The sequence below is a fragment of the Linepithema humile genome, chromosome 2, assembly GCF_040581485.1.
Source record: "Linepithema humile isolate Giens D197 chromosome 2, Lhum_UNIL_v1.0, whole genome shotgun sequence".
Lineage (NCBI taxonomy): Eukaryota > Metazoa > Arthropoda > Insecta > Hymenoptera > Formicidae > Linepithema > Linepithema humile.
In genome coordinates this window covers 18,080,403-18,100,833 of record NC_090129.1, presented here as the reverse complement: position 1 = coordinate 18,100,833, position 20,431 = coordinate 18,080,403, and the positions used below count along the sequence as shown (strand labels likewise).

General features: G+C 38.2%; 1 protein-coding gene and 1 long non-coding RNA gene across 8 annotated transcripts in view; one reads left to right on the top strand and one right to left on the bottom strand.

Annotated features, from left to right (window-relative positions):
- Positions 1-20,431, top strand: part of Hr3 (Hormone receptor 3) — a 116,183-nt gene that overhangs the window by 40,111 nt on the left and 55,641 nt on the right. The window contains exons 1-2 of one of the 7 annotated variants that reach the window (XM_067349580.1): positions 13,239-14,182; positions 19,383-20,162. The exons of the other annotated variants lie outside the window; for them this stretch is intronic. Of the exons in view, the coding sequence (XP_067205681.1) occupies positions 20,039-20,162 (124 nt within the window). The 5' untranslated portion in view covers positions 13,239-14,182; positions 19,383-20,038. Of the gene's footprint in view, positions 1-13,238; positions 14,183-19,382; positions 20,163-20,431 lie in introns of those variants that run through there. 7 annotated transcript variants of the gene reach the window in all.
- On the bottom strand, positions 621-4,796 carry LOC105679021 (uncharacterized). The gene is made up of 3 exons (XR_010888530.1): positions 4,005-4,796; positions 3,474-3,558; positions 621-1,800 (listed from the first exon to the last, which is right to left on the bottom strand). It is a non-coding gene; the product is annotated as an uncharacterized lncRNA (long non-coding RNA).

Sequence of the window (20,431 nt, the reverse complement as noted above, 5' to 3'; positions counted from 1 at the left end):
GTCATGAAATGCCATGAAACGGATAATCATTTAATTTTATTTTTACTTTAATTTAGAAACAACACTAATTGCAAAAAAAAACGACAATACTTGTACTTGACACATCAAGTACTTTGTGAGAAAATATCTCGGCCATTGTTTACATACAACTCCTCCCTATAATTAGCAAGCAAATCTTATGTATTTAGATCTGTCTTTCGAAATCATTTATAGCGAGTAACGGCAATCGGGTCCATGATCTCGCTCGCGTAACCGCGTAATCGCGTTGGCGTAACGCCGGGCCATTACTCCACCAGCACGCGAATCGTACGGCGAGACGAAGCGGCTCGTGATGCGCCGGTACTTGCCCGGGAGACGAGGGACGGTGTCGGCGGCGGCAGCGGTGGCGGCGACGGAGAAAGGGGCAGCGCGCAATGGGCGAGAAAGAGAGAGCGTGAGTCGCGTTAGCGGATCTGTCGGTCGAGTAACGGAACGCCGGCGAGTACCGCTAGCACCGGCTCTGACGCGGTTACCGGACACCGTTACTTCTCCGATGCACGAGTAGCCCCCACGTGCCACCTCTCTCTCTCTCTCTCTCTCTCGTCATCCTCGTCGCGCCCGCTAGAGCGCCCTCACGAGTGAGAAGAGGGCACACACGACGAACACGAATATTAGTAAAGAGAAAGGTGGGAAAATTCGATGTAATTATGCGAGAATGCATAATTAAACTCAGTCTTGCTATTTTAATATTATTTGACATTAACACCTCTTTGTCACAGCATTTTAGGACATTTAAATTTATACGTATAAAGAATTAGATAGAATGGAATAAACTTTCTCTCTGTCAACACTAACTGAACTTGTACAGTTCTCACAAAAATATTATTCGAAAAATTAATAACGTTGATACGTATATTTGTCTAAAAACAAACTGACTGTTGTTATTTCAAATTTGATTTGTTTGTTATATCAAATTACAGCAGACAAATAGTGCTGAGTCCTTTTTCTATAAATATTATCAAAGTATGTAGATTCTTGAATATTTAAAACTTAAAATAAACAAGCTATTGTTTTTTCTTCTTCTAAAATTTGCATTAATAAATAAAACCAGTTATATTATAAAAACATAAAATAAGAAGATTGTACACAAACTATTTTTTTAATTTTCTTTATATTTGTTATTAGTAGAGTATTTTATTGAGTCTTTCTCTCCACTTTCAATTGTTATTAATTATAAAGATGTTGATAGATTTTTTCTTATATATAATTAATATACATTAATCAGATCTATGTTTAACAATATTACAAAATATTACAGAATATAGTCCAGATCTCTACAAATATAAAATATATAAATGAAAACATCGTGTGCAATCACACTTAAAATGTTAATACTAATACATATGTTGATACTCGTGTTAGATGTGTAAACAAAATGTCCGACTGTCAGATATTTGAAGATTATTAACAGTTTCTCGACAACGTTATTTGAGAATTAAATTTATGATATTTACCGCTATGTTTCACATCCGGGATCGTTTACTGTGCCTGCAGAATGTTGATATAAATAATGATCAGTCGTGAGGTTAATTTTAAAATATAAATAACGAGATGTATTGCAGCATTATATCAATAATCGCTAACCCATAGTTCTTATATGACGCACTAGTACGTCAATAGTCGGCATTGATTTTGTATGACGTAGCGATACGTCAATGCTCGGTAACACATAGATTTTGCATGGCACAGAGATAATTCCGTAAACCATCTCAACGCCATTAAGCGGTTGTTAAACTTGTTTCTCCTATTTATATTATAGATCTAGAAACATGTGTGTGGTTAGTCAAATTACAGTTAATATTAACTGACATTTCTATAGAGAATTATCTTTTATCTAACAACGATTTGAGAATGATCAAAATGCAAAGAAAATTATTTATCGTTCACGTAATCAATAATTAAACACCAATAATCAAATGCGTCCACATCTGCCATCTGGCTAACAGGTATCGTTAACTGAGATCGACAAATGAGAAATGGTGGAGGAGGAGAGCAAACATCATCGTGTTGCGATCGCGAAGCGACATTTATATTTATGATAAAAGCTTGTCAACGCATCATTTAGCTATGACGAGTTAATTTAAAAGGTGTTACATTGGTAGAGCGTGAATACCGGTTATCCAGTAAGTAATTCTTCCCGACAGTTACGACGATTACGACAAGATTCGCGCTACCGCGTGTCGCGCGTTAGAAGCGCCGTTTTGATCACGCCGCGCGCGCACACCGCGTAAAATTACGCGTAACGGAAAAGGCAAGCTGCGAGAAAACGTGATCGCGTGCGCGTCCCGTGGGTCTAGAGGTTAGGAGGTCAGGCTCCTTGTCGTTTTACCGTTCATGTCCGGGAGAACTCCCCGTTGCATTCCCCGACGGTATTACTATTATCGTTATTATTGTTAGCCTCTCTTATTGCGTTACATCAACCAAGCCCATTAATGTAATTGATCGCGAAAATAATGTGATTTAAATCTGACAATAACAACACAATTCTTTATTATTGTGCAGATTTTTTATCATTCTTTATCATTTGACACGTTCATTATTACAAATCTCTTTATATGCTTAATATTATTATTAGTATCCCCAAAATATAGTTTTTCTTTTCTTTTTTTTAGTCGCAAGTGTTGCACACTTTTTACATTTTTTTTTAATACAGATTTTTTTATATGTGTAATGCAGCATGTGTGTATGATTGTTAGGAAATATGAAAATTTGCAAGAAAAATCCAAATTTTTATTTTTTCGAAGAAAAAATACTTTGAAATAGCAGTTCTCCAGTTTTCAGTTTTAGCAACAATCGTTTCTTTAATATTAGCTGTCAGACAAAAGAGTCAAACATTTTGTTGAAAAAATGGAACAGTTTGAAGCAAAAGAAAATAAGCATCAAGCTTGGACTTCCCGGATAGTTTGAACGTAAACAATGGTCAATCTATAATGTCAATTTTTGAATATCTGAAGATTCAAATAACAAAGGAAATTGGAGCAAAAATAGTATGCATTGAGAACAAAAACAGCTTTTTGTTTTTGCCTAACTTTATACTGATGTCAATATTTATATTTTTCTTACTGCACATTTGCTAAAATTGATTTGTAAAATATTAAATCTTAAACTTAAAATTAATGCGAACAGTTCGAATTGTTCGAACACATCTTTAATTTCGAATTATGCACAGTTCTCGAAATTTGGATTGTTCTAAATGCTTGACCACGTATAAATTTTCGAGCAGTTAGTTTCTATGCTTAAAATGAAATTATCATTATTTATGTTTTAATCATAACATGTGTGTATTATGTTTAAATTATAACATAAATGGTAAAATTTAGATACGTGAGAGATTTTCACTCCTTTGTAATATCAAATGATTTTAATTCGGGACAGTCGTGTATGTCAATCTAGCATGCTGTTGCAAGCAAGATTTGTATCGATAACGAGCTTACTTGGAGCTTTACGCAGCGATAGTATGTCCGACAGCGAAGCCCCGCATTGCACAAATCGTATACGACCATGTCTTGGCCTTTTCATCTGATTGTGAATAAAATCAGTGTGAGGGTCATTTTTTGACAGCCTTATAAGTATGTATTGTTTATTATTACCACAGAAAAATTTATTATTACCTCGTTTTATTTCACTTTTATTTGAATAGTATTTTGATTAAATTTGTAGCTAAGATAAGTCCAAAAGTTCCAAGAGAAATTCTAACTTTTCTAACTTTTCAGTAAATAAAAAAAGATGTAAAATTAATTTAATTAATAAATAATATTACATTTTTTTAAAACTCTTTTCTTATAATATATTAAAACAATGTGGATGAAATTTAATAGTCAAAGAATTTTGTAGCAAATATTTTTCAATTTTATATCACACATAGAAAATAGGTACTTTTTCTTAGTTCATTCTTAATCACACTGATAGACATTTCTTAAATTTTATAAATATTCTTCTAAATATCAGTTTTTTAAATCTGTTACCTTGCTAAACGTCAAAATGCTCATTGCCACAAGTGCATCGCGATCGTATGACTCTTCGTTCAGCCCTCTTCGATTCCTAAGTCACAGATCGCATGCTCGTCGCTCCGCTTGTCCTTTTTCTTCCCGATGTTCGACGGCTATCCCTGTTCGCGTGCACATACGCGCATAGCGCACGCGACAACAGTAGGCCAAAAGTTCACTGACCGGCAGCCTTGCAAGGCCGATCGCTTCGGCCTAACCCGACGTGATTCGAGTTGACTAACAGCGCTAAAACGGACTAACCGCGCACTCGATCCTCACCTCAGTAGTATCAACCGTGCCGCGCTCGACAATTTATCATCGACGCTCGTCCTTACCGACGCCGTGGAGCGAAAGAGTTACAAATGCCGTCCGTTGCGAGAAACCAACAAAATAGTCTATAGAAAAAATTTTTATGTTAAAGAACACGATATATATAATAAAAATTAAAATTATAATGAAATTGTAGGTACATAATAAATTTGTTACATACGATGTGTAATCTCAAATATTACCCATAAAAATGCCTTAATTTATAACAATATTTTTAAATCTAAAAAAATATTATGTAAATCTTATACATGTATAAAATATGAAAAAATTAATCAATATTTTTGCATTTTCTTAAATACACATGTTCGAAAAGCCGTGTGTAGAAAAGTAATCATTCAAAATAAAAGCTTTCAAAAAAATAAGGATTTCTACCATATATGGTATGCAACTTAAAACGACAACGAGAAAAACAAGAAACCGAGAACGCGATTACCTTTTATTCGTGCGAACAAACATGGACCTCGGCGAAAAGAAACGCAAACACTTCGACGAACATGTTCTCGCTCACCGATTCGCGACACCGTCCTATTCGCGCGAGTGCGTCGAATCGGAACGACGCACCGCCGATTGCAAGACGGAACTTCCGATTGCGACAGCTCTTCGCCGACAACAATCGTTCCTCAAGCGCGAGAGACGAGAACAAGATATCGACCCTCGCTTGGAAAATTACATGGCAATTAATAATGCGAAAATACACAAATATAGTACTTTACTTTGTTATATTAAAATAAATATTGGCATAAGAAATTATGTGTTTTAGCATATAAGTAACTTTATAACTTTATTTTATTTATGATTTATAATTTTACTTTACTTATCTTAGATAAATTTATTTTTAATCATTTTGTTTTTTTCTAGCCGCATTCGTGAATTCAATTAAATATTCTCAGCAATTTTAAATAATTAATTTATTTTCGCTTACCTTATATTCGCAAGAATGTTTTCTTGATTATCACATTCGGTTTTACGTATTCATGGATATCGTAGCGTTCAATAATTTTATACAGTTCATGCATGATAAATACTTTTGATTAAGTGGAAAATGTTATTCGATAAATTTTCAGTAATATTTATTGTTGCAATCGGTCAAGCGCAATTTATGTCTTTAATCCATCATAATTTTTCAAGAAGAATCAATCGAAATAGTGTTGTTTCTATTTTGCACAATCTACTCTAACTGATAACTCCATATTACTTTGTATTACCTTTGGTCTTTAGAATATTGTTAATCTTTGTAAATTCAAGAATCTCTTTCTCTCGTTTAGCTTAAAATCACTATGAAAAAAGCTATAAGTTGCGCATAGTTAATTTTTTATTAATTATAAACATAACATTTCAATACTGACATTTACATTTCTATTTCAGGTAAGATCATTACTTTTGTTGTGAGCCGCATCCCTAGTTAGCATGTTGCGGTGAGTATATTTATATATTAATAAATAATGCGGAACAGCACTCTCTAAGAAGCATCCAGCTCAAATAATCTTATCCGATAAACAGTCTGATGAATTAAATGCCAATTATAAACATGATTATAGAACGAGATATCAATATAAATACAAGTACAATAAGTCGCAAATTTACAAATTTGATAGTATAGATTGAAATATGCGAAACTGCGGAAATTTTTATCGTTCAAATATTCAAATGATCGATAAATAAGCACAGCGTTATACGTGTGATTAATTAAAATTCGTAAAATAGGAGAGCACATTATTATGCTGTTCGCAAGAGGTTAAGCAACATGTTACGCTAGGAAAGATACGTGTCCAAGGCATAATGTATATATATACACGCGGTGTCAGAGCACACCCGCCGGCTTAGCCGGCGGCGTTTGAAAATAGATCGGGGAACGATAAAGTACAGCCGTGTCGGTGAGCTATCGAGGCTTTGCGCAATAATCGCAGATAGATTTATGCTAGATGAGATCGTTGTGAAAACGATCGACTCGCAAATCGCGACGGGGTGAAATGCCTCGGCTAGAAATGTCTAGTAGTAATCGGTTACTCGAAGTACCGATGCGACATTGACCGGTCTAGTCGTTTTCTGTAATATTACACACATGATCACTTTCGTAATACTTTTGTAATAAAACTGCGAACCTGCGTTCTTTAAAAAAAATTGCAAACTTAATATTTATTTTGAAACATTGCGGATCATTTAAATATTACTTTAAAAATATATATCAAGTTAATATAATTATTTTAATTACTAAAAACGATAATATATTATCGATTTTACGACTAAAAACGATATAATATATTATGCATCTTAAAGAGAAATGTGGTTAACGTAAATGTGGTTAGCGTAACAGTATCAATCAACATTACGAATAAAAAGTCGATTACAGAGAAAGCCATTAAAATTCTCGTCTTATATTCATATCTTCAATTCGTATAGAAAAGTACGTATTTTTTTCTTTCCTTTTTTTCGTGCTCAAATTGCGCAATTCGTAAAAGAGTAAGAGGGATCTAACTGACAAAAATGGACCCAGGAGCGGGTTACGGTCAGTCCCCGATCCGGGTCCGGAAATGATTTTGGTGCCGCGGGCGGGGAAAGTGAGGCTAGCTTGACAGACGTTTCTCCCCTTGCTACTCGCCTTCTTCGACAGCCGAGTTTGCGCTACCGAGATAGCCACCAGCTAAGCCCCGGGTGTGTATCGACAGTGTAATGAAGGGCGATTGAAATGTCGCGCAACAGAATATTTATTGTTGTTTCCACAGTAGAGCGCCGTTTATTGGAACTACATTTATCGTAGCTATTTCGTATCGAGCAAACTAAACTAGTGGAGAACGTACCGTTGCAGATCCGTCATTTCTAAGATTTTATTTTCTTTCAATGTAAATTTCAATTGATAATTTTCCATAATACGAAAGAAATTTTTCTATGAATTTATAAATGCCGTTTGGCGTATAAATGTTAGGGATTATAAATCTTTGACGTTTTTTCAACACTACAGTTTCGTAATACCAAAGAATATTGATCTTACACAGTATATTTTTGCTCATTTGCACGGATCTTTCGTTACATAAATGTGTTTTACATCATAACTTAGAAAACGGCATAAAACAAGTGATTAATTTTATAAAACTTTTCTATTATAGATTCTTAATATCGCTAATGATAGCATTTATAAAGCATAAAGATTAAAGATTCTTACATTAATCAAATTCTTAGTTTTGTTCACAAATCTCTGATTGAATAGTTTTTTCATAGATCTTTACATCTATCTAAATATTTTCTCGATACGCCTGAATAAAAAAATCCAGGGAATTGTCGGCAAGATAAAATTTCGTATGTCTGTATCGTGAATTTGTCGTCGACGTTTTAGCAGCTGAGAGTGACTCGAAGCGAAAGAGAAAGAGACAGGGAAAGAGAGAGAGAGACCTAGATTTCATTTTCGTTGATGAGCTTGGCAGCGATCCAACTCGCCTAAATATATACTCCCTTTTTCTCCGTCTTTCTCTCTCTCTACTACCTTCTCCTTCTCATTTTCGTCGGAAACGGATCATTCCCGGTTCGCGAAACTACCGGGAAGGCTGGAGAACATTGCCAGAAATTGTCTTAATACGAACTGAGATAAGATGTCAAAAATTAAAGTGCATATCTGATTTTGATCTAATAACGACTTAAAACGAAAATTAACAACGAATTGCAGAGATTAACCAATTTCAATATTCAAAAATATGTAAGGTGAATAAAAATCAACTGCCGATATAAATATTAGCACAATAAACGATTACTGTTTAGTTCAGAGCTTTTGTCAACTTTCGTAAAAATAATAGAGGGACACAATTTCTCGTATACCTCGAATTTAAACAAACAGAAAAAAGAAAAGTAGAAAATTGACAGTGTACTGTGAACCGTCAGCTGCCGATTTCACCGGTACAGCAAAAAACGCATAAAAAAGACGAAGGCTATTCCGAATTCACTTTGCGCCGAGAGAAGCGGGCGGACCCGTTCGCCGATTCGTGCAACGGTATTCGAGAGGACCGCTTGTTAAACGCCTGATTGTCGTAACATAATTTACGACGGAATCCATCTGAAAATTTCACCTTACAACCCACGTGTGGTTACAACGCTGCGGGTTCCAAAAGCCGAAAGAGCGCAATGAACCCGTATGAGAAAGTGTCCCCCCCCCCTTGCGCGCGTCGATTTCGACTATTATACGTTCGGCAAATTGCAAGCCAGCTTAAATCGGCTATCGAAGGAAACGGCTCCGAGACTTTCGACCTTGGGATATCGCGTGCGAGTTCGATGTGACGGCTCTTTCAACTAGCATGGTTACTGCGCTCCAATAATTCGCTGGTAGACGCGGAAAATATCGCATAAGCGCGGGGTTTGCACATAACGAGTTCGTATGCTTCCTGTGATTAAACTTTATACGTAGCGCTCTGTAGGTGATTCTATAAGTTTAATAGCAGAAACATGGCTTGAAATGGAAATTGAATAGTTGCAAGAAAAGAAATGAAAATACGCGGAAGCACAAATTTTACTTTGACGAGTTGAAAACAGATATTCGCTTAACGAAAATTTGATACAAGACTGTCATCAATCTTAATCTTTTACTTTTCAACGTTCGGTGATTTATTAATTAAAATTCAAACCAGCCTTGTTGGTTTTCTCTTTAGCAATCGCAAATATTATTTTTTTTTATTAATATTGTTTATAATTTATTCAAATTCATACATATAAATTGCTGGTGGATTGAAATCTTTACATATAAATTGTAGACATTCCCTCTTCATTTTTCTATTTATTATCACGCTGCTGATACGTTTTTTAATTTTTAAAAATAATAAATACCTAAGGACTTAGTTCGGAATCTACATCAATCTGTCACGGATAAACAAACACAAATTCATTAATTTAAAAAACAAATTTATAATTGCCATCGAAAGACAGCTCGGTTTCACCGGTGGAAAGTTTCTTTCGGCTTTATTCCGGCGGCATCGCGTCGCAAATTCGCGGCACTTTCACGGCGCGATTGCGCCATCGCGAAACGGCGATTCCGCGGCTGGTTTTCGGCGACGGCTCGCAACGACGGCGAATGACAATGGCGTCGCAAAAATTCGCACGCATGTCGACCACGTCAGTCAGCGGCGGGGTGATAGCGGCTGTCTAACGGCACATCCCTGCGCGCTTTCAGCGTGTGGTCTACCAACCTACTGTGCCTATCTATCCACCTACCTACTTACCTACCTACGTACCTATACACATCCTTCACTCTCTTGCGGAGCCTAGGCCCGCATCGATCGCGCCTATATGTATAACGCGTACATGCCTATCGATCGCGCTGCCCCGACTCGCCTCGTCGCCTCGCCTTCTTCCCTCTCGCACTCGGGGAAAAGGCGAAACGAAAAAAGCCCTCGGCCACCACCCCCGCCTTTCTTCACCTCGATCGCGATGAGGTACGCGAGATCCCATCGTCCTCACGTTGCGGCTCGGTCTCGCATTATGTTTACGTCGGTGTTACAACGACGCCGAGGGTTGCTACCCTAACGAGAATGTAAGCGCTGCACCATAATATCTAGAATGCCAGCAAAAAAAAAAAAAGAAAAAGTTATTATCGGTATCGCGATAAAATCGAAAGCTGATTTAGCTCATTTGCTTATTGCCTTTAATATTTAAGCACTTTACTTGAAAATAATTCCGCTGTTGAAAAGAAACAGTTTTTGTTTCAACGGGATTTTATAAATCGCGAAATGCTGATAAAGTTCCGACTTTGAGTTAAAACCGCAATGTCCTCGACCGTTCGATCTGTCGTCTCTTTTATGTCCGGTTTCAAGCCGCATGGGTCATTGACAGTGCGCGTAAATAACTGTAATTTGTCGTTTTCATCGCAGACGAGATAACCGATAGACGTTTGCGTCACAGTCTTCTGTCAAAGCCGCGCGATTCCTGTATGATCTGTAGAATGATGAAAATTCACAAATAGCGGCAGCAACACCATCTGTATAACAATCATTGCGATATATAATTTCGCTTAATACATTTATTTATAACATTTTTTTCAATTTTTTAAATCAAGTTTAAATTTTAATTGTTATTATATTATCCACGTTGATCATAAAAGTTAATTATCAAATAAAATTAGAATATAAATGTTAAAACGAACACAATATAATCATAATAATAAACAACGTTATTTTACGTTAATAAGTTGGAAAGCAACATTTTCATTATTTTTTATTACATATCTTCATAATAATAAGTAAAAAAAAAATTGAAGCATGTTACATATAATATATGAAAATGAATTACGGCATATAATGAGCATTTTCTCTAACATTTCATAAAACATTTATGTGAGCAAGTTAGAATTAGTTATGTCGATTAGATATTAACCTAGTTTTCCGTGAAGCGCGCATAGCAACTTTCGATAATAAATAATAGAAAATCAGGTATCATAATAAAAGGATATAATCCATCGGAAATTATCATTTAGATAATAACGTTTATATGTTAAATTTGAATAAATCCGAAGCACCATTTGCGAGATTCGTATACTCGCTATACCGCTATATAAATTTTTCCGAACACTTAATACGATTATTTGAAATTCGAACAATCGGAATCCGAGCAATTGACAGCACTCTCCGCCTCGCATAGACACAGCGCCGGTTTTATATGTCAGATTTTAAGAATTCCGGTTCATCTTTTTTCACGGCCAGATAATGGGAACCCTCTTCCTGTTCGGGCCGATCGATTCGATAGCGCCGCGTCTTCCCACGTACCTGTGGTGAATCCGTCTGGAATAATGCGCGAAACGACAATGAGCTTGAGTGGGAGGGAGTGAACGACCTAACGGTGTGATATCGAGTGTCGGACGCTTTTGTACGGTTATTGGGAAAAAGTTCCTATATATTCCTGCGTTCTGAGCGACAAGGAACTGTTACACCGGAAGATCACTTTTATGATCATGCAAATGTTAAATTTTAAACCATCTGTCATATACGATAAAATTGTACATATGAAGCTGAAAAGGTAATCGCACAAAAAATATCAAAATCATTTAGAAAAAAAGGAACAAATAATGTTTATTAGAAAGAAAGGTGATAACAAAATTTATGTAAAAAAGCAGAAGTTCTGAAACTAATTACAATTTATTATATATTTACATACAGCATTTTTAGATTCCTTTGAATCTATGTATCAATTTTGTCTTGAAAAATATCCCGATACTTGCCATTACTCTCGCATTTCTTCTCTTCTTATATCTTAACATATAATTCAACATACGTATAGACAAACTTTCATTAAAAATTTTCTAGCAATTATTTTAATTATTCATTATTAATGTTAATATTATGATTAATTTTTTTTTTTTATATCTACTATTTTTAATTTTAAATTATTTTTATTGTAATCTCGCATCAATGTGAAAATAACAGAAAAGAAGCTTTTTGAAAAAATTTTGTAATTTTCTCGTTAATAATAGAAGAATTAAGATATCATAATTAAAACAAGAATACATTTGAAGTTAAGTATCTAGCCATGTACGATATTCATTCGCATAAATCACTGATATCTTCTTGAAATTCTCATCAGTATTCTCGGTAAACGAACGTTAACTCGGATCGCGCTGCTCTAACTACGCAATCAGGATTTACGATTAGTTTTAACGGTGGCACCCGGATGATGATGATGATAACAATGACGATGATGTCTTCCCGTTAACCGAGTAACACCTGCCTCGTCGTAGTGACGACGACAACGACGACGACGATGACGACGACGACGACGACGACATTCCTACCGATCGATCGCTTCGCTGGAATCGATCGCGGCGCGGTGAGTGCGTGCGCCATCCTGTAACCGGCCTCGCTACTCGTAGACAGAAAGTAAACGCTTTTAACCCCCTCCGTCCCTATTTCCCCTTCTACCCTTTTGTCACGTATGTATGTTACATTTATGAAGAGATCGTTATGAAATCAGTCTTTATTATATTTATTAGCGCGTGACGGAAAGCTGACATAATCGGGACGCCAAGTGAAAAAAGTGCGCTTTGAACGAGATCTTACTAATGAATTTAAAGATTTTCCAATTACACGATTGTTTTGACAGATGTCTCGTAAAGATGTACAGCACTGTATCACAAGTGAGTCTTCTGAATTTAGCTGTCGCAATTCTTTACGCGCCATTCTTATCAAACTTGTAAATAATGTCGGATAAGAACTTATTAATAAATCGTATCTTTATTAAAATCCGCAACTCCTCCAATAACCCCTTTTCACGTGTCGTTGCATCGCAACGATGCAATGTAGCATACGTACCCACCAGAACTCTTCAGGCTGAAATCGCTTCAAAAGCTCAATATTTTTGTTACGAACGTGCAGTCGTAGAACCGGCCCTTTGTAATCAGGATCGTTAACATCGAAGGGCTAACACCTTGCGATCCGAGCAATCGTCCGCGTCCGTGCGTAAAACTCCGGAAAGTATCGAAGGGAGCACGGGCCGCGGCTCGACCTACCCCAACGTGATCCTGTTTACAGCAACCCTACCACCCTTTCCCTCTCGCATCTCCTCAGTCTCGACTTATCTAAAAGCCCTCTACCTTCCGTTCCTCCTTTCTCACCCTCACCGCCCCATTCTTCCCTCCTGTCGCCGCGGAGTTTCCTTACTCACGACGCGCCTTCTCTCCTCCCCTTCTCCCTCGCACCCTTGCCGCGTCCCTTTCACCCTCCCCCTAGCCTGCCTCCCACTTCGTGCCCTGCGCGCCTAGCCCTCCTCATCGCACTCACGCTTTCTTCGCTTCTCTCACTTCAACCGGCGCGCAAATGCGAAAGACCGATAGAGAGAGACATTGGCAAAGAGGGGGGGAGGGGGAGAGGGAGGGAGAGGGAGGGAGCGAGAGGGAGAACGGTGGGGCTGGCTCTCTCCGGTCTTGCGCGACGCGCACCAGTCAACCCAGAACCACGGTCGCGCGACAGCCACGGTGTTCGTTAAAGGGATTCGTTTCGTAGTCGACACACTGTGTCGTGACACCTCTTTTTCAAGTGTCTCGCGCGGCATCTCCCACGGCCCTCTCCCTCCCCCCCTGTCCCTTCCCCGCGCGAGCACCGTGTGCTCGACCGTGCCCCCGCGTTTCGGAGTGATCCGCGAAGTGACCGGCGAAGTCGCGCCGACAGTCGCGAGGAAGCGCAATCTCGGGCGGTCCTCGACAACATCCGCGCCTCGTCGCACACACACACACGCGCACACACACCGCCAAAGATCGCCGCAGTTACCGCATCAACGAAGGGACCGATGGCACGCGGTGAGCCGGGGCCCGTCGTCCTCGCGGTTGCTCGGCCCGCGTGCGGCCCTCGCGCGCGGATAGTCGGGACGCGGAGGGGCTGCTCGTGACTGTCCGCGCGAGTGTGCCAGTCGACGCCCCGCGCCACAGTCGTGCGCAAACAGTTTCGCGAAATACCCGAGTGCCGGAGGTGCAGTACAACGTCGGCGTCGCGCTCGCCGACATCGTCGCCGTTGTCTCCGTTCGCTACGCGCCCGCGGACGTCGTCGCCGTTATCGGCGGTGCCGCGACGAGAGGAAAAGAGAGGAGTATCGACGTTTTCTCGTGCCGGCACCGGGGTGCCACCCCTTGCGCGTGGAGGGACCGCAACGGCCGGCCCGCACGGCGCGTCAGTGAAAGTGAGTGATGCGAGCGCGTTCGCCAACGTGGAGGAGGGGGTGGTGCGTGCGCGACTACGGGACGGGCAAGTGTCGTCGCTGTTTCTTCGGGGTTGTTCTTGTCCGCTTGTGATATCGCGGGCGCGCGTCCACAACAGTCGCCGTGCGACACTGCGGAATCGTTCAGTCCGGACGAATGCGATGATACAGTGGTGGGTTGCGGGGGGGGGGAAGAAACGTGTTCCTCGGCTCGTTTCGTGCAAATTCACCCTCTCCCCGGAAAGGGGAGGGTGCTCTCTTGGGAAGAGCATTGCGTCGTAACGGTGCCAGACAGCGACGTAGAAGTCGATCTTGAGGGAATGGCGCGAGAGTGCATTAGCTTTCTCGTCAATGAAAAGTCCGCGCTATCAAATAGGGTCACTAATGCTTTTATATGAACAATCTATCATCCGTGTTGAAAAGTTATTTCGAAATCGTCTTAAGATCTCGAGAATGATTGAACCTGTTAATTTTGCCGAGTGTCACTGGAACATCAGTTAGTTTCGCACTCTATTTTACCTTTTATATTAATTTGCACAATTGAATCACTTGTATATTCGCGATTTCGTGTGTATATGCAATGCTCGTACTTGACGTTTCTTAAATTTCTTTCCTCTCTTAAATGAAAACATTATTTAGTACTGAGACAACTATATTGATCGCAATAAATATATCAGCTTAAGACATTTTGGAAGCGAGCTATCCGATACGGAAAGAAAATTGCGGTTTTATGCAGCTATAATATGTCATTTCTTTTTCGATGTCTTATAATGACACAACAAACTTCAATTAATGATTTCTTTCTGTCGGGAAAATTTACTCAATCCGAGAAAAATTGTTAACGCTACAGAATATTAATGTCTTTTTTCTTACTTTTACATCATCGATCTTCTACAACTTTTTCTTATTTTCTCACATCTTCGATCAACGATTTCGCGACGTTCGTCCTGTTCTCACTCTCTCTCTTTCTCTCTCTCTCTCTCTCTCTCTCTCTCTTTTTCTCTCTGTCTCTCTTGACAATCTCTCTTCTCTTCGCTTCTATCGCTCTTTCTCGCTTCGTCTCCCGTCCTCTCGCTTGCTCCAACATTTACCTCTCGGTTATGGATATTATTAAGTAATACCTACACCGCACGCATGGCGATACAGAAGCGCGTATGTATGCGCGTGTACTCATATGTGTGCATGTGTGCGCGAGTGCGCGCGTGTGTTACACGCAGCGAACGGAAAAGCGCGGGTTCTCATTCCGGCGATAGTTTGCATTCGCAATGCTCAGAGATTATGTTCTCTTCACGACATGAGTAAATATGTGAAGAGAGAATTTTAAGAACTTTTTCATAATGATTTCTTTTCTTAATATCTTTAATCTTAATATTTCAAATCAAATACAAAAAAGGGAAGTAGAATATCAATAAAATGATATGAAATATTGCAGAGGGAAACTCTGCAGTGCAATAAATTATCGAATTTTTATTTCCCGATAAAAAAAGTTATTATCACAATATATCAATTAGTAATGTAATTTAGCACGTTTATCATCGTTAGTCGAATGATCATTGATAACATAAACACATATACGTCAACATTCTGAATTTATTATTTATCATATTATATTGTTATTGATTTTGTTGAAGTAAATAAAACTAAATTCCTCTCCAAAGCGATAGAAACAGGAACATTTGGCAATAAATCTATTCGGTAACTAGGAGCGCGGTTTCGGATCGATATAGTATGTAAAAACCGTGCGATACCGATGGCGACACGATAGAATAATTTATACGGTGTAATCATAAAATGTATATTAGAAGATAGACTATTCCCGTTGTTATCTACGACGGTGTCCTCGCGAAGCGACCGGAAGCGTTCACGTGACGCGGAGGGACAAAGAGAACGATAGGAAACATAAAATTATATCGTATACGAAGTCTTAAAATGTTAGACATCAGCGATTTCATATGCTTCAAGTAACGAGACAAATTAAACTTTAATAGCAAAAACTCCATTTGGTTTCTTCTTTTTTTTTTGCTGTGTTTTTAAATTTTTAACAAAAATCTCACTGGGTCTCTGTCGTAAAATAAATCGTGTTTGTAATTAAACGAAGAATAAGATTCTTATTCGTTCGCATAAGTGTTGATTTATCTAAAAATTCTCCACTTTCAAATCAATTCTTAATTATTTCTCACATTTTTATTATGCAAATTTGTCAAAAAAGTTTATTTGATATTTATGTCGTGCTGTGCGAATTCATTCACAATTAAGAATGAGTGCATTATGTCTCTGTGTATTATGTTTATGACCGCCAAACAAATTACCTATCTACATACGTCCAGCTACTCGATTGTGGCCTCTGCCAAATGCACGAAATAAGCAAAGTATCCAATAAGTAGCTTAGGTCGACAGGTAGGGATAAGCGCGAGTCGCGTGCACACGGTCGGGTCACCTGCACGTTTCTCTTTCTCTGTCTTTCTCTCGTCTCTCTCTCTCTCTCTCTCTTTTTTTCTCTCGTGGTAATGGCGATGCCGTAATAACGCCGCCGACATGCTCGTGCCAGAACCGAAGTATACGCTCGATGTATACGACCTAAATAAGATGCGATGCCCCCCCAGGGCGAAAGTAATTCACACGCACGAACGGGAGCTTGCTCGCGCGCGCACGCCGTACTTCACCGACTTTTAGGCTTTATTCGCTGCACAGTTGTGATAACATTTGAAACTTACTGCACCTGATTTTACTACTAACACATGCGACGATTTGAATGAATAAAATACAGTCCCGAAATTTATTTTGCTTTTTCATTATATTAAGCACTTAAAATATTGTTAATATTTAACTTTGCGTATTATTTGAAAGAAATGTAACTGAAATATGAAAAAGTTAATTACACTTTTATAACATTAATATTGCTCACAATAATAATAAAAATGCTCTGCTAAACATCAGAGAGAGCATTTAATTTAATTTGTTAACTCTTTATATTTTATATTTTTATATTTTTTTACCTATCTATTTTATTTTTAAATTTATTTATGGTTACGTCTCTTTTTACATATTACGTGGATAAATAAAAAAACGATTAAATTGCTTTCTAATTTAAAATGTTATAGCATTTATGACTGAAATCAAAACTTATTCAACCGCGACCGTTTCACACAATCAAAATTTAATCGTGATAATTAAAAATTTTATTGAAATAAAGGTTAATTGTAAAGCTCATCATTCTTAACAACTCCATTTCATTATAATAAAATTATAAACATAAAGAGTTTAATTGATTTAAGAACATTTTGCACACGATTGTCTTGTTGCGATAAATTGGACAACGCAATTTTTTGCTCATTAAGGGGATGCGCTAGACGCCGTGTTAAAGTGAGAGAGAGAGAGATAGAGTGAAGAGGATAGAGCTTGAGAGGGAGCATCGAGTCAGTAGGCTAGTGGGAACGTAAACCGTACGTACGGTACCGCCAGCCCTCTCCCTCTTTCTTTCTATATCATACTTTCCGCCTTCCTTCCTTTTCTCTTGCAATTTTCTCCTTCCATTGTGATTCTCAGACATCGCGTTCATATATAACGGTAATTTCAGTATTCGCGAGAGCAGCGTTTCCCAAGCGATTATAAGTCAAAAATTTCTTTTTTCCCAAAATTATAATAATGTTAACGTGTCTTTAGATTTATAAGCGCTCTCTAGATCTCCGGATTCTAATTTAGATCTTTAATTCCGGCATACTTATTTTTTAAATCTTTAAACTATTAATCTTTATAAAATTGCTTAACCCATTATTTACCATCAAAACTAAAAATATGAAATTCAAAGTGTAACTGATATACTTTTTCTACCATTAAAGATCCATATAAGGCATATTCAACAAAATTCGACAAATTGCAGGAAAATTGTAGAAATCATTAAATAAAATTGGGCCTTGATTTTCATTGTTCCAATCTTTTTGAGTAACTGAATCACCTTTTTTTGAGATACCTCAGTGGGTAGTCGACGTTGTGAAACAGGCTCGCAAGCTCGATCGGTGGTCGCCGAGCTTCGCTCGATAGCGAAGCGCGGTTCCCCTCGACGTGAGCTCTCCGCTGCTTGCAACGCGGTTGGGATTAAAGGGGAACCATCGTGGTGCATGGAAATGCAGGATCGATGCGCCAAGAGTCGACCGTTTTTTCGCATTAGTCAAAAATCAATCGCACAATTGATGACGTATCGTCAGGGGTCTTATTTAAATTTTATATTTTAAATATTTATTATTTTTATCGATCTTGAATGATTCTATTAAAGCCGGTTTTGCTTTAAAACTACAACCACCCATTACGATTTGCGTAATCAAAGTCTTCCGATCTTTAATTCTCGAACGCATTGTAATATAGATTTCATTAATTTCGTAAAATTTATAAAAATTAAAAAGTTAATTATAAAATATCCTCAAGATTTTGAAGTGATAGTGCGTGTGTTGCAGAGAATAGAACTACAAATTGATTAAATTTATCTTGAACCTATTTAATTTACCTCTTTAACTATATTTATCTTTTACGCTACATTTGTTCTGTTGTTAAATTTGATCTAGTTTTTATAATATGTATCACAGGAACATATAAGAACTGTTTTCGTTCCTCTCCTATTTTAGAAAGTCAACCCGGGAACTTTCGAAAGGATTACATAAATGTCTCACAATTTAAACTCTGCGTAGGTGTTTCTATGAATCGATTTGTTATTTTTACTAATCTCTAATTCGTCGTAATTTTCTCATAATGTGTTACAAGTATTTTTTTTAATCGTTAATTCTATGAATCACAGTTCGCTGTCTGGTAAAATTCTAATATTTGCCTCCGAAATGAGATAGCACAAAACGATCCGATGAAAGTTGTAATCGCTAATCGAACATGAGTTAACTTTATATTTGATGTTTGATACCCTTTCCTCCCTTTGTCACATTTTCAAACCAAGAAAATATATAATGATTGCGTTAAACGAAAATGTATATTTGCAATAGAGTTTTATTTAATTAAATCGAATTAATCCGACTGCATATAGATATTTTAGAAAGAAATAAAAGAATAAATTAAATTAAATTGAAATTAAAATAATATAAAAAAGTATCATATTATAAAATATTATAAAAACGAGAATAGAAAGTTTTTATTTAAAATGAAAGTTTTATCTACAATGTATTAAAATATTCGAAATTTTCTGACAAGCAAATAAATTTTTCATCCGAATTTGTGACAATGTGATAAAGAATTTATTATAATTTTTGTTTAGACAATTTGTTTAGATCTAGCAGCAAAATTGTTCCCTTGAAAAACGTAAAAAAATAAGATAACAAGCGTCATATATAAGACATCTCTTGCGCGATCGGCGCATTGGCAACTTGCTTCCAGATCGAAAGCGAAAAGGAAAATTCGAGAAAGCCATGTCACTTCGTTGGGTGCCTGCGCGACGACAACAACTACGGCTACGCGGACAACGGCTACGAAAAACACGCCAACGACCGCGATAACGACAAACGAAGCGAACGCCACGATCGCATTAACGACCACGACGAGTAACTCGTCTCGCCGCGACTTCGGGACGACTAGAGTGAGCGCTATCGATGCGGCTATTAAGCCAATGACGACGACGATCGACGACATCGATCGACGACATCGATCGACAGGGTGAGTGATAGTACGCGATAAATCGTGCCACGTTGCATTGTCGTTGGGGTGGCAAAGTGGAGGCGGAGAAAGAAGGGGTGGAAGACGAAGAGGAAGAAGAAGAAGAAGAAACAAGAAGGACAGATGATAAAGTGCGAACTTTTTAACCGGTAAACCGCCGAACTAATCGCGAGTGTCGCATCGTGGTGTCGGTAGACTCTCCAGTTCACTCGCCAAAGAGCAGTTGTGGTGCAAAGGTCCCGAAGAACGAGGGAGAACTTTCGGGGTTAACGCGGTTACGCGACCGCGGATGTTACGACGGGCCGGTGAAGGGCGCCCGGAGGTTCAGCAGGGCACAAGCCTGACAGACGTCGGCCAATACCGTCACCACGGCGTTCAATATGTTCGAGATGTGGAGCGCGGTGAGTTCCAAGCTGGAACACTCCGCGACTTCCTCGGGCTCGCCGTTGCCGTTGACCTCGCACGCGCCGCAGACTCCGCACACCTCGTCAGGGAGCATAAAAGGTAAAGGACTCGACTGCCAAGTTTTACGGGGCTGCGATATACGAAACTGAATGGGTTCTAACATGAAAGATATTCAAACCCATTCGATTTGCACCGATGTGAAAAAACTAAACGCAAAACTGGGTTAACGTAATTTTTTTTTCACCTACGTTATAAATAAGATTATTTGAGCGAGATAACGGTTTTGAATTATCTAACTCAAACTGTCTGCACAACCGAAAGTTACAATTTATTTATTAATCTTGACAGATTTTTTGCATCTAATTTTA